Source organism: Podarcis melisellensis (assembly GCF_964234715.1).
Source record: "Podarcis melisellensis genome assembly, chromosome: 6".
Classification (NCBI taxonomy): domain Eukaryota; kingdom Metazoa; phylum Chordata; class Lepidosauria; order Squamata; family Lacertidae; genus Podarcis; species Podarcis melisellensis.
Window position 1 is genome coordinate 79,060,514 of NC_138538.1, and position 13,608 is coordinate 79,074,121.

Consider the following 13,608-nt stretch of genomic DNA (forward strand, 5'->3'; position numbering starts at 1 on the left):
AGTGAAAGAAGCAGCACAGATTATTTGTTCTTCTTTCCCCATTTCTACCTTTACAGCACAAGGCTATACATGTCTACTGAATTGCGGGGAGCTTACTCCCAAGGAATTCGGCATAATTCCAGTGTGTAAAGAACTTGCAGGTTTCAATAGCAACAACCACCTTGTGCTTCAGAAGCCCTCTGAGGCGAACAGATCTTGCTCACAAATCCCACTTCATACTTCCTAGAAGTAGTAAAGTTTGAAGCAGCAGCTACCCATGGCATTTCTTTCTCTGCTTTCTGGTAATCCATGAAATTGTCTTAAAAAATGAAAAATGAATACTCCCCTGTTATTTCATTGCTGATTTAGCAGTTAAATTACCTTGCAAGTCTGTCACTTTTATTTTCATATCATAAGAACCCGTGAGAAGGTAATGAGCCCCAGGGGAAAAGCGGACAGAACGGACATCACTGGAATGAGGGTGGTAACTCTGCACCATTCGCCCTCCACGAATATCATACAGCATACAGCTAGAATCTTCCTGGCCTGTAGCTAGAAGACGACCACTAGGATCTACAGCTACTGATGCCACAGCACTGCCTGCAAGGAGAAATCCCATAAATGAAATCAGTACCATTTCTCTAGATAATGTGTGTGTGGTTTACAATAAAGATTTTTTAAAGAAGTCCTTATAAAATATAGATCAGAATAAAGGTTGATGCATTTCCAGGCATCTGATACAATTCAGCATAGGGACTAGGGGAGATGTAACTAAGCCAAAGCATGTACTATTGGGATAATCATTATTCTTCCCCTGCCTTTGCATGCCTGCCTTTTCTTCCGTTTCCTTATGTTTATTATAGGTTGTAAGTCCCTTGGGGCAGTGGCCTTCCATACCTATTCCTTGGCGGGGGGGGGGGGGGGACAACATGTACATAGATGATATGATATGATATTAATAAATCTTTTAAACTGTACTATCACTTAATTGTTTACTTGTACTGTCATTTAAATTTAGATAAATATGGCAGATATGGTTGTTTATCCTTGCAGATCTGCTATAAATGTGCCATATTTTTTGCTCTATAAGATGCACCAGACCATAAGACGCACCTAGTTTTTGGAGGAGGAAAACAAGAAAAAAACAACAACTGAATATCAGAAGCCAGAACAGCAAGAGGGATATTTTTGCTGTGCAGCAAAAGCAGCGATCCCTCTTCCTGGCTTCTGGGATAGCTGTGCAGCCTGCATTCGCTCCATAAGACGCACACACATTTCCCCTTACTTTTTAGGAGGGAAAAAGTGAGTCTTATAGAGCAAAAAATACGGTACTTTTAACTAACAGCAAACAATGGTTAATGTTTCAAACAAGTTCTTCTGTATGTTAAAAAACAATCTTCAATACCAGTATGAGACAGGAAATGGACCTAACCTTGGCTCCTTAAAAACTGGCAATCATTGTCTTTATTTTCCTGATAAAAAGGTATCAGATAAATTTTAGAAGGATTGCTAGCTTTTGCACTTATTTTAAAATCTGATGTCCTCCTCTTCATCCAAAGACAATAGGGTGGGTTGCAACAATACATGAAGCAGTCAATAGTTAAAAAAAATTAAATCAGCAACATAGTAAATTATAATATGTGAAAGTTTTATAGAGGGCATTCCCCTACACCAAAAAAGTCTGATTGAAAAAGAAGCTGGCCCCTAAAGCTGAAAAGTGGCACAGCCACACCTCCAGGAGTTAGTGCTTTCTATATCCAGGGTCCTATTACTGAAATGGGCCTTTGTACCTTCTATATGAAGCCGCTGGGAGAGATCATCAGGGGGTTTGGACTGGGTGTTCATCAGTATGCAGATGACACCCAGCTCTACCTCTCCTTTAAATCAGAACCAGTGAAGGCGGTGAAGGTCCTGTGTGAGTGCCTGGAGGCGGTTGGAGGTTGGATGGCGGCTAACAGATTGAGGTTGAATCCTGACAAGACAGAAGTACTGTTTTTGGGGGACAGGAGGTGGGCAGGTGTGGAGGATTCCCTGGTCCTGAATGGGGTAACTGTGCCCCTGAAGGACCAGGTGCGTAGCCTGGGAGTCATTTTGGACTCACAGCTGTCCATGGAGGCGCAGGTTAACTCTGTGTCCAGGGCAGCTGTCTACCAGCTCCACCTGGTACGCAGGCTAAGACCCTACCTCCCCGCGGACTGTCTCGCCAGAGTGGTGCATGCTCTAGTTATCTCATGCTTGGACTACTGCAACGCGCTCTACGTGGGGCTACCTTTGAAGGTGACCCGGAAACTGCAATTAATCCAGAATGCGGCAGCTAGACTGGTGACTGGGAGTGGCCGCCGGGACCACATAACACCGGTTCTGAGAGATCTGCACTGGCTCCCAGTACGTTTCCGAGCACGATTCAAAGTGTTGGTGCTGACCTTTAAAGCCCTAAACGGCCTCGGTCCTGTATACCTGAAGGAGCGTCTCCACCCCCATCGTTCAGCCCGGACACTGAGATCCAGTGCCGAGGGCCTTCTGGCGGTTCCGTCATTGCGAGAAGTGAGGCTACAGGGAACCAGACAGAGGGCCTTCTCGGTAGTGGCGCCCGCCCTGTGGAACGCCCTCCCATCAGATGTCAAAGAGATAAAGAATTACCTGACATTCAGAAAACATCTTAAGGCAGCCCTGTTCAGGGAAGTTTTTAATATGTAATGCTGTACTGTTTTTAACACTGATTGGGAGCCGCCCAGAGTGGCTGGGGAAACTCAGCCAGATGGGCAGGGTATAAATAATAAATTATTATTATTATTATTATGTGAACAGAAGTTAATTTAAGTGAATTTGTTTCCAAATATTTATGCACAGAACTCGCTGTTTTCCAAGCAGCAACTCTACTGGCAACCATGGCAAGGATTTTTTCTTGGCTTCATCATCAGTAACCTTACCAGTTCCATGAAATGTTGTTCCAACAACGCGAACACAACTAGGTACTCTGAGATCCCAGAATCGTACGGTCTTGTCTTGGGAGCCAGACGCTATCATCCATCCACTCCATGTATAAAGTGCTAAAATGTGACCTGCATGTAAGGAATTTTGATTTGTATTAATTATTAATACAAATATTGATATTATTGCATTGATGATTTAAATTATTGATATACAGTGGTACCTCGGGTTACATATGCTTCAGGTTACATACGCTTCAGGTTTCAGACTCCGCTAACCCAGAAATAGTACCTCGGGTTAAGAACTTTGCTTCAGGATGAGAACAGAAATCGTGCTCCGGCGGCGCAGCAGCAGGCCCCATTAGCTAAAGTGGTGCTTCAGGTTAGGAACAGTTTCAGGTTAAGAATGGACCTCCAGAACGAATTAAGTACTTAGCCCAAGGTACCACTGTACTAACCAGGAATGCACGTTTGTCAGCAAAATGCACTTTTGTCATACAAGTAAGAGAAATGGCAAGTTCTACATGCAACGGGTAGTTTTGCCAAAATTTGTGAGTTTACACAGTAAAGTGTACAATGTGGTACATTTTAAACTTTATTAAAATGGTTCATTAATCCAGCAACACACACTGTTGTTAGTAAAACTGACTGAGACCAAAGGCTACCAAAGCTTGACCAGAAACGTACCAGTATGACCACTCAAAGCATGGAGGCCTTGCCCTCGCTGGCAGTCTGTTGTGTAAATATTACAGTCACCAGCTCCAGCACTTATTAAAATGGCACCACCACTTTCGGGACCTTCCATAAAAGCTAGATCCCTAATGGTTCCATCATGCATGCTGAATTCCAAATCTGGCCCTAAAACAGATGGAGAACAGAGTGAACAATTATCACACACACACACAGAGAGAGAAAATTAGGAGTTTTATAACCATTCAGGACACTACTTAATGTTAAAACACAGCAACGTTTGAGTCTAACCAAACTGTTTGCAAAAAACAAAACCCTCACCTTTCTCAATCCCACACGCAGAAAAATTGTGCCAGTCTGGTATCAGGTTGAAACGTACCGCACTGCAGAATTACTGCCTTCATGTGCGTAGATGGCACAGTATATAACAGTACAATAGTTTACATTTATACTACTACAACTCGTCTGGTTTTTTATTTTAAAAAAATATTCCAAAGATTTAAAGCTAAGGTTCTTAATTTTTTTTAAGCTTTCTTACGATACGATAATCTTTATTGTCAATGTCCCATACAGAACAACGAAATTGAAAATCTACATCAGACATTCAGAAACCAACAAGCCTGCTATCTCAGCCTGGTTAGCCCGCTAAAAACTCTGATGCCCCATAATTAAATACAATATACTCCCATAGAGACTACCTTACACTGTGTTTAAAACCAAAATCGCATTTGAATAGAAACTTTCTCAGGCAGCTAGTCCTAGTCTTTATAACCCTGTACCTTCTTCCAGAAGGCAGAAGCTGAAAGAGATCATTTCCGGGGTGCGCACTATCCTGCACTATCTCTGCAGCTTTCTTATGGCACCTAGATTTGATCCAAGGTGGGAAGAGTGCACCCAATTATTCTCTCCGCAGTCTTTACAACCCTGGACAGCATTGTTTTTTCCCTGACCATGCAGCTCCCAAACCACATACAGAGACCATAAGTTAACAACAACAACCCAAGATGGTGGCACGTGCAGACGCTGTGACTGACAGCTCCTTGGAGAGGAGTCGGGGTTTGCTAGGACAAATTATTTATAGCCGATACGAAAGCTTTCTCATCCCCTGAACAATGCAAGAAATTATATGCTCTTAAGTGTATAAAAAGTCAATTGTTACAAGCAATTGTAACAACAGTTTGTACTTACCTGTTGCATTGCAGGTGTCTGCATTGAAAGGTAGCACTTTAACATATTTGTCATTGGAACCAGTTGCCAGCAATTGTCCACAGGGACTCCAGGCCACACAATAGATTGATCCTTTGTGATGTTTGTTCCTTTTGAAACGTACCACGGGCTGCTTAGGAGTGTTACTATCACTAGGGGGGGCAAATGAAAGTAAGATGATTTTGTGCTTTTGCATGTCTGGACAGGGTCTGTAACAAAAGGCTAATAATTTTACTCTTTTGGAAGGATAGAGTAATTAGCAAATATTTTAAAATGACATAACTGCATTTAAAATTATTTATTGTTTCTTTTCTAATAAAAATATGAACTATAGAAAGGGTCCCTCTTCTAGCGTGATGCAGTTTTAAGGAAAGTCTGTTTTTCTTGAGCATGCAAAAAGGCCCACCTTCAAAAGCCTTATATTAATTGTTTTAATGAGCTGTAAAGTGCTTTTTAAAAAATGGTGCAGAACACAGCTGCCCAGCTCTTAGTAGAACCTTCTGTAGCAAGGCAGATGCTCTGCCATTGAGCTAAGGTCCTTCTCCAACCTTTAGAAACCCTTTAAATTAATAGAAATACATTTTAAATTACCGTATTTTTCGCTCCATAACACGCACCAGACCATAACATGCACGTCGTTTTTAGAGGAGGAAAACAAGAAAAAAAATATTCTAAACGAAATAGTGGATATATGATTTTTGTGGTTCATGCTGTGGTCACAGACATGTGATCTGACAGTGCGTTTGGAGTAGCCCAATGCAAAAATCCTGAGGATCCATGTGGATCCATGCTTTGTAACCACGGAGGAGGGATGGAAGGGGAACCATGGATCCTCTGCTCACGACTGCAGCAGATCTCACACACACCCCGCCACCCGCAGGCATTCACTCCATAACACGCACAGACATTTCCCCTTACTTTCTAGGAGGAAAAAAGTGAGTGTTATGGTGCAAAAAATACGGTAAACACACAATAAATAAATGGTCTGGCGGGAACAAGATAACTTCTGCCCAATACCACTGTCTTTGTCCAATATGGGATCCCAACACACTGTTCTTAAGAGAACCTAAGAGATCTGATCATCAACCTCTAATCACTAATCTAGTTTTGCCTTTAGTAGAATGTAGGGAAATCCATACTTTTTTAACTTGTAAAGTCATTTCCCTCACCAATGTACCTGCCTACCAGAAGTTCAGCTGAGACAACAGAATTTAATTAATTAAATCAGAATTTAATTAAAACACAACAGACTGCTTCTGACACTACCACAGCTAAAGCCAAGCCACTTTGTTTTCAGATTACAGGAGTCTCCTTCAGATGTGCACATTCAGCATTAACTGAACAAATAGGATCCCAGCCTGCATCCCCATTTGCCAAAGCAGGGTACAGGCTAGGATCCAGTTCCTGATAGGTGGGGGGGGCTTCTGCCCCCCTGCCCACCTATCAGGAAGGGCATGGCTGTACCAGTTCCCACGCTGGGGCTCCAGTGAAGCCTCTGCTGTCCTGCAACGCCGCCGCACCAAGAGGGGTGAGCAGACTTTCAGAACATTTAGGGAGCATGACAAACATTGGAAGGCAGCTACAGGAGACTTGCAAGACTATTGGTATCTTCAGATCTTGACCATTGCATTAATGGAAAAGTTAACAAGGTAATGACAATAAGCAAAAACAAACCAACAAGGGGGGCATGGGAATGAATGCACAAGCTCCACTCCCTGACCCTTCATGAGTACAGAAGGTTCTCTACTTCAAACAGTCACCTTCCAACTCACAGATGATAAGGATTATTGAGGATGGAGCTAGCACATTCAACCCCTATAGTTCCCCACCACAGTACATTTTGTTACTACTGAATGTGCATGCCTGAAGTGCAGGAATACCACAACTTCCACTTTCCCAAAGTGAATTAGCCACTTCTAATATAACACTTTAAGCATTGTAAAGGCAAAAAATCAATGGAAAACTAAAGACTTCAAGTAATCTTGTAAGAGAGGAAACCAGATTTCATGATTTTCAGATACAGTCACATACCAATTTCCATTTCTACTGTAGTTTTTCATGTGCAAAAATCTTGTATCTTGGAAATTGCAAGACTGCTTTAAAGTTCTTACTGTAGTTAAAAAGGTAACAGAAATAATAATCTGCCTGCCATTATTTTTCTTCTCTATCTTAATTTAACCATTATTTATTAAAGATGCAGGAAAACAGCTGATTAACAATCATTACTTACACACAAAAGTAGAAACTGTAAAAGCAGTGGAATCATGTAAATATTTGGCTATTGGGCAGTTTAAATAAAAGCAAGATGCTAATAAGGCAACTGAAAGCTAATACAACCAAGAAGCTTTTAGTGATAGCAGATTTTTTTTGAAAAAAGGTCATGCTGCAGAAGCTGTAAAGTGAGGCTGTTGTATGAAGAGTGAAAGCAGAGGAGTACAAAATATGGAGAAAGTGGTATACTCAAGTAGTTATGGAGCAGGCACATAATACAAAGCCAAAAGAAACAAAGCCAAATGATCTGGCAACTCCAAAGTGTTTGTAAGAGGAAATACTGTAAATTTACTAGTTACTTTGTTGTCATCTTTACAGAGGAAGACTGCGAAGATCTGCCTAAGTCAAATACCAGTTTTCGAGGAACAGCAGAGGAGGAGCTAAACAGCATATAAGCAAACAAGTTATAAAGAGACTAAACACACACACACACACAAAATATTCTGTAAGAGTAACATATTTATGGCTTTTTAAATTTCACAAGGTGAAGGCTGGCTTGTGATGGGTCACATTTAAAACAACAGCAGCACTACACTTGGCAACATTTTATAATGCAAACAGCCAACTCACTGAACAAACATCCCATCCTACTACAGCGTTTGCTACCGACATTTGCTCCCATTTGCCATGCTTGCAGCCACACAAGTCCACAGGGGTGAGAAAGCTAAGCATGATATATGGAGGAGTTCAAACTACTTCATATTGTTTTTTGTTTTACTCAGATGTTTGAGCAAAAGTGAAATAGCATGGGTCCAAAAACAATTTCAAGTAATTTCACCAATTTCAGTGAAACGGCTTGCCAAGCTCACTAATATTAGAACTTGCTACTGGTCACCTATGCATAGTAATTGATATTACTATGAGCTACAGTGAACCTCACCAAAACCCTGTAAATAATAAAGTAACTTCTATTCTATTTGGCATTTCTTTTTTGTTTGTTTGTTTATTTGCTAACCATAGTTGGACAGTCAAGAAGTTCACCTTACGGTAGTTATTCAGGTAGGAATCTGCTGAAATTCCTTTTTTAAGACTTCTGTTTCTGCTTGTTCTGCTTCCTACACATCAGAATATTTAAGATTGCCGCTGGCAACCTCCATTTTTCTATGTACATAAAAATGTAAGGTTGTCATCGTGCAGCCCCCATTGAAGGATATGTAACCACAATCCTGAATTTGCAAGAGAGGGGGGCAAAGAGATGGCAGATTTAAACAACAGCAGAGGTTTGAATAAAGCATGGTTGGAGGTACACAGAGGAGCTGTGAGGGAACAGACGTTGATCTGAAGGAGCTGTGAGGGGATGGGGGGGTGTAAGGCATAAAGATTTATTTAGCTGGGTTGGTGAGCAACAAGAGCAGGGACAGCAGCCCCAAGTTCATACATTAAAAAAATGGGCAGGGAGAAAACTTTATTTTCACTATGTATAAGCTTTCACTTCAATATCAACAGCAAAACATATGGTAACTTCTCAGCAATGGCACAAGAGTTACTGACTTCCAGTTTAGCATTGGTTCTAAAATGATCTTGAGAACAGTGTGAACCTTTTGTCTGCCTTAAATTTCCTAACCATGCTTATAAAAATGCAATGAGGATAATGGGGCAAAAATTGTGTCACTTGTAATGCCAATATTTCAGGTTGCTTTCCAGAAATGAAGTTATAGAATAGTGAAATTCTATTAATATAAGAGAGTTTTACATTTTTCAGAGTAGCCCTATTCGTGTGAAATACCTAGACTAATATTTTTGTAGCCCTCAAGAGGTAAAGTTCCACAATAATCAATGACATGTTAAAAAATAAGAAATGGAGAAAATGAGGGTCAGAAAAGCAGAGCAGAAATGGATACAAATGTCAGACATAACTGATGAGAGACAGATTAACCATCAATAATTACTCCTACCTTGATTCCTGGAGTTCTGGATAGGCACATACTCTTAAAGTTTTAGAATTTGAGCCAACAGCATAAAGAGTGCCACTTGGATGAAAAGCCACAGCTCTGACAGCTTGTGTATCTTCTAGGGTATTGACACAAATGAATTGCTTTTTTGATTTGTCATCCTGTTGTGTCAAAAGTTACAATACAAGTGACTATTTCTCCATAGTTCTTTACAACTAGAATGCCATACATGATATTATTCTAATATTAGGAAAAGGTTGCATATCAACTCAACATAAGAAATATGAAAGCAACACCTGGTTTGGGCAATAGTTCAGGGATTCATAAACCGTAATTTGTGAAACTGTGAAAAAGGGTCAGTGTTGAAAGCCAAAACTTAAACTCTCTACTGTTGTCCAAGTATTTCCCACGTCTCCAACACATTATGATATAATGCCACCCCAACATGGGGAACACAATACATTTAGAATTCTGGATGTAAAAACTAAGGGTAAATTTTCACCTTCACTGGGGTGGAGTCTATTTAAATGAGATATTTGGTTGGTGTGCTTCTAAACACATTGCAATGCTTGTGGTGTGCCACTAGGTAACACTATACTACACTATATGCAGGTTTTGATACTGGAACGTTCATTATCCAAAATCTCAGTTATCTAAACACAAAAAGTATACCCAAACCTCACTACACAAACAGCTGATTCAGATATCTGAACAGCCACAGTTTGTCCACTTCCTTACTTGCATTTATTTTGCTGGCTGGCAGCAGCCATTTAGGGCAGAAACCATGGAGGGAAGGAGAGGGATTGGACAAAGTGGGGAAAGATTGCACAAATCATCTTTTCCTTTGTTTGGCTTTTGCTGACTTGCAGCAGTTTCAGGTAGAAACCATAGGGAGGGAGGGACAGACAACGGACAAATCACAGATTAGAAATGTTCCCATGGGAAATAATTGAAATCATCAGCTCATTATGTGAATGCTCCCCTGATGAACAATTTCCTGGGAATGCACTGTCCTCAGAAAGTTGGACCTGTGTGTACTATGTGGCAGAATACAAGTATGATAAGGAACTCACATTTAGGACATATGTGGATTTACAAAAATAATGATAATGAATGCTATATTTGCACCAGCCCTGATGCTGCAACAGTGACATGATTATACAAATTATGGCATTTAGGTAACCTGGACAAGAAGTTCAAGTTGCATCCATCTTAAATGCTTGGGATAAGCATGAGACAGTCATGTTCTAGTTTATAGCCTTAACTTTTTGTGCGAAATGAAAACACACTCATTTAGAAGGTCAGGTACTACAAAACATATTTTTAATATAATTTAGTTTCCTTTTATTAGTTATGTGAATAAAAACAGTAATTTTCCTTGGCCTTCTGGGACACATGAAGTCTTATGGAAAGGGTACCTAGCATGAGTCTTAAATATGGGATTGTCATTTTTTGAAATATTCCACAGTCATATCTGTTCTTCATGTCCAAGTGATTGGCAATAAGACTATGACTATATTTTGGGGTACTCCACCATTGCACTGTACAGTTTCTTATTGTTTACCTGTCATTTTTTACATTTTGAAAAAAACAACAATAAAACTTTTTTTTAATAGCACAAGACGCTATTAAGTCCTACCTCATCACTGCTTGCTCTTGTTAAATTCCCTGGAGAATCTTCATGTTGTGCTGGAATGGCACCATGCTCTGGTATTCTGTTTTGATACACAAAATTTAAATTCAAATTTAAATGCAACTTTCCCTGTTATTTATACCCATGTCACCTTCCTCTGCTTCCCTGTCCCCTTGCTTTCTTGGTGCTGCCCTCCATTCTTCTCCTTTCCCTTCTTATTCTAAATCAAGCAACAAATGTAAATATATAATTGTCTGTTGCTGGTTATTCAGCAATAAACTGACATCTTCAAATTCTAGAGTAATTATTGAAGATATTTTTATGTGCTGCCATAATTGAAGGACATTATTGAGGAATGCCCTATGAAGAGAGTTTGTCCACGTGGAGGTAATCTGCCTGAATACTTGCCCACTACTTACTGGTTTGCCCAAGCTATGAGGACTTAAAAGAAGCCGTGTTCATATAATTAAATTGTTTAAGTATTTGACTAACTTGGGGGCGGGCAGGTTCCCCTGGACCTCTGAAAAAGTGGCCTGTTTTGCTTTTAAAGTAGCAATTTTAAGGAGAAAAGTTTGTGGGGTTGATGAATTAAATTCTTCAGGGTAGCAAACTCTTATCTGATGGATAACTGTGTAATGTATTTTATTCTGTTTTATGTATTTTATCTTTAGTAATAGCTTCAGGTAGACTAAATAATTAATGCTTTTTTGTACTGCTCATCAACAAAGTTCTCTGAGCAGTTCATAAAAGTTATGAACCAACTATATAAGAAAATATCAATGCAACACTCACAAAACCATTAGAAATTCAGTATAAAACAGCTACACACTAAAACAGTATAATTAAAAAGATCCCCACCTGGCACCAAAGGCCACAATGCAAACACCAGACAAACCTCTCTGTTGAGGGCACTAATGCACCACAACTGAAAAAGTCCTTCCTCCCCACTTCTCCCCTGGAGATTGCCAGCTCTTCAGTCCTTTAGGTAGCCTAGCCCCAAGCTATTTAGGTCTTTAAAAAGTTAACCACAGCACCTTGAATAGGGTCCAGAAATACAGTGGAAGCCAGTGCAGATGACAGAGCCCAGTCTACTGAATATGGCGAGTGGCGGTTAGAACTGTTGTAGGCCCCAACAGATGATTATGTAACTATGTGATTTTTAACCCTGCCTGATGGAACAGTCCAGGGAGGGGAAAGTATACACAGAAAGAGGTTTTTGTGGGGCTTTGTGTGTTTTTCTTATTCAGGGGAACAGAAAGGTTAGGAGCTAATTGCATGAGGGGAAAAAGCCCGTTAAATTAAAGGAGGGGTAAATAAAAACGGATTAAGCCAAAGTGGTCGATATAAGGGCAGAGAGTTGAAAAGAGAGAAAGAGGAGTGGCTGCTGAAGGGAGAGAGCAGGCTGACAGAAAGGTATACTGACCACTAATATACTTTGAGAAGAGGCTCTGCAAACTGCTTCTTCAGGCAGGAGAGAAAAAACAGAGAGAAACACCTGCCTGCCAGAATTCTATGTTCTCCTGCCTCATCGCCAGATGAGATCATACCCAACCAGTGAATGGATTCCAACCAGAACAAATAGACTGAAAACACTCCAGGAAATGAATGTTCATTTGTTACTTGTATGTTTACTTGTAAAAATTTTATCCAGATTTGGCATGGGTGGTATCCATTACTCCTATTTTTCTGGTGCAAGAGATGTGGGCTAGCAGAAATGAACTTTCCCCTCCTCTCTTCAGCAACTCCCTGTGTGCAGCCTCCAGATCAGCTCCAGGGAAGATTTTGGTGGTGCAGATGAGGAGGAGAGGAAACTCCACTGCTGCTGCTCTGGATACAGTCAAAAGTATTCTACCCAATGACTGAGCAAGGCACAATATGTTGCGAGGGTGGCACATCAAATTGATCTGCATATTATTAATCTTAGTGCAGAAGTAGCACTGACATGCACAAGAGTGTTCCAAGTACTTACATTTTATTTCCATGGACAGGTGATTCTTCAAGAGATGGTATCTGATTAGTGGACCCAAGTTTCTGAGGTGTGCTTGTACTGAACTGTACATTAGCATTTGCTGTTCTCTGACTAGAATCTGGAAGGATGGATACAGTTCCTTTGCTGCCACTGCAGTGCTGGTTAAGTGTTTGCACATCATTTCCCAGATTGTCAATTCCCATATTTAACTCCCCCAACTTCTGAACAGACCTGCAGGATACATTAAAAAACATAAATGAAGAGCTATGAAAGCATAATTACTATTACATTCAGTGTAATGTTGTCACCAATATGGTATTTGGTTAATAAGACTTAAGAAAGGCATCAAATTAATACAAAAAGAACGTCATCACATCCTATCAGCAGATGCTGGGGAACTTAGTGTGAAAGTCATTTTATAACAAAATTATACTGAAAACTATAATCAGATTTGAAAATATTCTTTTTAGTGACTGTCAGCATTTATTTCAAAGTAAATTCCATTGACTCTAGAGTAAGGCTAAGATTGTAGTCTTTGCTATTGAACAAATCATAACCTGAAAACCACAAAGATATCATACCAACCTGTTGAGAAACTGCTCTGTAAGATTTTGCTGTGCATCTGAACCATCCTCCTGGTTTACCCCTCCTTCTAATAACATTTGCTGATATAGTTGTCGCTGTTGCTCCTTCTGTTCTAAGTGCTGCTGGTATCGTAATCGCTGTCGGTAATATTCCTGAAATTGGTCTGTTGAATCACGAAGCTAAACAAGATTGGACATAAATAAAATCATCATTCTCATTACAGTTCTTTATCACCACACCAATAAAATTTTACATTACCAGAGGCAGAAAAAAAGCAACGGCTCTTTACTTAAGTGTAACATAGCATTAAACATTTGGTGGTGTATGCTCATTCTGTCTTTTACCTCACCTGGAAAACACGAAGACACACCTGTAAACTTACTGAAAGTGTTTTCTTTAAAAAAACAACATAACATAAAGGCTTGGAAAATCATGAACAAAATTCTAGAATGC

The 13,608-nt window shown here is 40.1% G+C and overlaps 1 protein-coding gene and 2 long non-coding RNA genes across 5 annotated transcripts in view; 2 read left to right on the forward strand and 1 right to left on the reverse strand.

The window, feature by feature from the left end:
* WDR47 (WD repeat domain 47) overlaps positions 1 to 13,608 on the reverse strand; it is a 39,577-nt gene that overhangs the window by 3,972 nt on the left and 21,997 nt on the right. For 2 of the 3 annotated variants that reach the window (XM_081914828.1, XM_081914830.1), the window contains 9 exons: positions 13,156 to 13,334; positions 12,571 to 12,801; positions 10,608 to 10,683; positions 8,972 to 9,129; positions 7,376 to 7,456; positions 4,788 to 4,957; positions 3,597 to 3,767; positions 2,910 to 3,041; positions 361 to 579 (listed from right to left, as the gene is read on the reverse strand). In XM_081914828.1, coding sequence (XP_081770954.1) covers positions 361 to 579; positions 2,910 to 3,041; positions 3,597 to 3,767; positions 4,788 to 4,957; positions 7,376 to 7,456; positions 8,972 to 9,129; positions 10,608 to 10,683; positions 12,571 to 12,801; positions 13,156 to 13,334 — 1,417 coding nt within the window. The remainder of the gene's footprint in view (positions 1 to 360; positions 580 to 2,909; positions 3,042 to 3,596; positions 3,768 to 4,787; positions 4,958 to 7,375; positions 7,457 to 8,971; positions 9,130 to 10,607; positions 10,684 to 12,570; positions 12,802 to 13,155; positions 13,335 to 13,608) is intronic. The other variant, XM_081914829.1, reaches the window with a different exon arrangement.
* On the forward strand, positions 487 to 7,538 carry LOC309371882. The gene is made up of 3 exons (XR_014169309.1): positions 487 to 629; positions 2,830 to 3,047; positions 7,395 to 7,538. It is a non-coding gene; the product is annotated as an uncharacterized lncRNA (long non-coding RNA).
* Positions 5,774 to 6,775, forward strand: LOC309371887. The gene is made up of 2 exons (XR_014169315.1): positions 5,774 to 6,216; positions 6,455 to 6,775. It is a non-coding gene; the product is annotated as an uncharacterized lncRNA (long non-coding RNA).